This window comes from Tupaia chinensis, unplaced genomic scaffold (assembly GCF_000334495.1).
Source record: "Tupaia chinensis unplaced genomic scaffold, TupChi_1.0 Scaffold000047_1, whole genome shotgun sequence".
NCBI classification, from domain to species: Eukaryota; Metazoa; Chordata; class Mammalia; order Scandentia; family Tupaiidae; genus Tupaia; species Tupaia belangeri.
The window spans coordinates 1,592,844-1,595,848 of record NW_006159505.1 but is presented as its reverse complement, the minus strand read 5'-3'; the positions used below and the strand labels follow the sequence as shown (position 1 = coordinate 1,595,848).

The 3,005-nt window shown below is 63.0% G+C and overlaps 1 protein-coding gene across 1 annotated transcript in view; it reads left to right on the top strand.

Annotated features, from left to right (window-relative positions):
- PHOX2A (paired like homeobox 2A) overlaps positions 1–3,005 on the top strand; it is a 6,191-nt gene that overhangs the window by 1,762 nt on the left and 1,424 nt on the right. Inside the window, exons 3-4 of the mRNA XM_006141136.2 lie at positions 4–22; positions 2,063–2,250. Coding sequence (XP_006141198.1) covers positions 4–22; positions 2,063–2,250 — 207 coding nt within the window. The remainder of the gene's footprint in view (positions 1–3; positions 23–2,062; positions 2,251–3,005) is intronic.

Here is a 3,005-nt window from a genome sequence, read left to right as displayed (position 1 = left end):
CAGCCCGCGCCCTACTCCGCAGGTGAGCGAGCCCCAGTCCAGCCTCCCTCCAAATCCCGCGGAAGCCCCCGCCTCTGCCCTGCTCATAAATGAATGGGACTGTCCCCACAACCGTCCCCATCCCTGCCAGACCCTCCAATGCTCCGTGAAACCCTCGGTAATACAGGGTTCCCCTTGGCAGGGATGGGCCCCACCCCGTCATGCCCCCATTCCTCTTCGTCAATGCCCAGTGTGTCTGTCCCGTGCCCTTCGGGTCGGGAAAATGCATGCCTGGTCCAGCCCGACACTCCTCAGGGCCTCCCTTCCTCGCCTACAAAGACTGACCACCAAACCCTCCATCTCCCGTATCCTGGGAAGAGACCCCAGCTCAGTCTACCCCCTCCCCGTTACCCCTTCCCCCACGTGATGGCGAGCCCAGCAGGAACCCTTGGGGCAGATGAGCTGCCCAGACGGAAACCTTCCTACAGCCTCAGCGCCACCAGGCCCCTCGGCCCTGTCTTACACCCACCGGGCCTGGGCCTCCAACCCTTCTGTACCAAGGAAACCAGTTCTCATAGCCCGCAGCAAAGGGGACGGGGTCACTACGCCACTTACATTTCCTTCATCCCTCGGAGACTCTCCCAGCTAGAGTCCCACAGAACCCAGGAGCAGAACCCAGGAGCAGCTCCTGCCTTCCAAATCCCCAACCTAGACTCCATCTGGAGCCTCAGCCCCACCAAGCTCTCGGTCATCACCATCCCTCAGATTAGGGTCCCAGCCTGCCCCACCCAGTCTCCTATGTCCTTCCCTCCTGTGAAGATCACCAGGGACCCAGGTGGAAGAATGGGGCCTGGGAGAGGGGCAGTACCTGGATCTGAGAAATGAGAACCAGGGAGATATGGCCAGGGGCCGGCTCAGGGATGGGGAGACCTAGGCCAGAGGAGTACAGAGTTGGGGAGTTGGGGACAGGAAATGGGGGAGGGTGGGCCCCAGGGAGAGAGGGATACGGTGCGAAGAGGTGGGAACAGAGGTGGGAAGATTGGAGACTCGGGGCCCAGGGTTGTGGAGATGGAGATAAGAACCAGATCTTGGGGACAGGAGCTTGTGTAGAGAAGATCAAAGCAGAGTGGAAACAGATGAGTACAATGGGCACAGGAATGGAGGGCCGGGACTGAATTAGGGGAGGTTGGGACCTGGAGGGAGGAGACAAAGATGAAGGAGACTGAGGATGGAGAGCATGCTGGAACCTCATCTGAGGTTAGAGACAGGAATGGGGAGGTCGAGTCAGAAGCACTGTCTACAGGGTCGTGGAGACGGGGATGGGGAGTAGGAAGGGCTGAGAAGGAGATGGGCCAGGAGAAGGCACCTGGGAGGAAGCGGGCAAAGATGGAGGAACCTGGTGGGGAGAAGCGAGAGCCCTTTTCAATGGGCGCAAAGACAAGGGTGGCCCAGAAGGGGACTTCGAAGAGAAATCTGAATGGAAGACGAGGAGAGAGGGCACTGGGAGAAGAATGGGGTCCAGGGATGCGAGACAGGGCTGAACAAATGAGGCCTGGGAAGGAGAGACAGAGGGGCCCAGGGGGCCAATCTGCGCGCAGCGAAGAGCCGGTGGCAGGGCTGGAAGTAGGCCGGCGGGAGTCGAAGGCCCAGGGCCCAAGCCAGGGGGGAAATTCGCGACGCTGATGAGACCCGACAGACATCCTGGGCTAGGGCGGACAGAGTAGGACCTGAAGTCAGACGGGCGGAGGGCTGAGAGAGACACGCCAAATAGAGGGTCGGAGGGGCGGGTGGTGGCGAGGGGCGGGGTTAGTGGAAGCAGTTGCGCGCGAGGCCTTGGCTGGACGGCCAGATTCTGGTTTCCTCCGGGCTGCTCTTGGGCCCCAGGTCTCCCTGATCCTGGGCTGGTCCACTTTCACCCCTGCCGCTCCTTTGAGAGGAAGGACGCTCTGCCCAGGCTGGAAAACCTAGCGAAGGGGCCGGGCCAGGGACTGGGGTGGTGCGCGATTCCGTCTGGGGCAGGACCGCGCAGGCCGGTCCTCTCACCTCCACCCTCGCTGCCCTGCCCTCCCGCACACATCCGCAGTGCCCTACAAGTTCTTCCCAGAGCCGTCGGGCCTGCACGAGAAGCGCAAGCAGCGACGCATCCGCACCACGTTCACCAGCGCTCAGCTCAAGGAGCTGGAGCGGGTCTTCGCCGAGACCCACTACCCGGACATCTACACCCGCGAGGAGCTGGCGCTCAAGATCGACCTCACGGAGGCTCGGGTGCAGGTGCGTGCACGCACGTGTGTGTACGGAAGTGTGTGTGATGAGGGTGCGGGACGTTGGTGCCTGACACCTGGGGAGCCAGGAGCAGCTGGGACCAGTGCGCGGTCGGAGTGGTTAGGCAGCCGGGGAGGCGCCGAATCAGGACTTGGAAAAGGCCCTCGGGGGTCTTTTAAACTCGAGCTGTTTAGCCTTATGCTTCCTCCATGCCCATTCCCCCCTCAACCTCCCTCCTAGGGCCCGGATGTTCCCAGTGACTGATGCTTGAGAAGCCAGGAGGAAGACAGGGCCAGTGGGTAGAGGGGGAGCCCCAGGTGACCTCAGGGCTGAGCCCGCAGGAGCGGGCACAGACCAGTCAACACCTCCAGGTCCCCTCCCCAGCGCTGCCGCGGTGAAACCCTGAGCCCGGAAAGCTGAGCTTGGGGCAGGTGTGGGGCGGGAGCGCCGGGCCAGTTCGGCCTCTGTATAAATCTAGGAGCAGATGCTCGGCTGGCCGGCCTCGAGTGGGGGCCCTGGGCTAAAGGCGGCCCTTGTGCCCTGACCCTCTCTTCAGGGCTCGGGTCGCTACAGGCAGCAACTCCCGGAGCTTCCGAAAAGAGGGAATGGGGAGGGGGCTTAGGTGAGGAGAGAGGCTGCAGGGTGCCCTCTAGACGCCCACGAACACTGGGAGCCGCGGAGTCCACAGGTGGGCAGATCCCGGGGCAAGAACTGGGGCGGGTGGAGGGGAGGGCAGCGCGGAGAGGGACGCTGCGGCCCTTTCC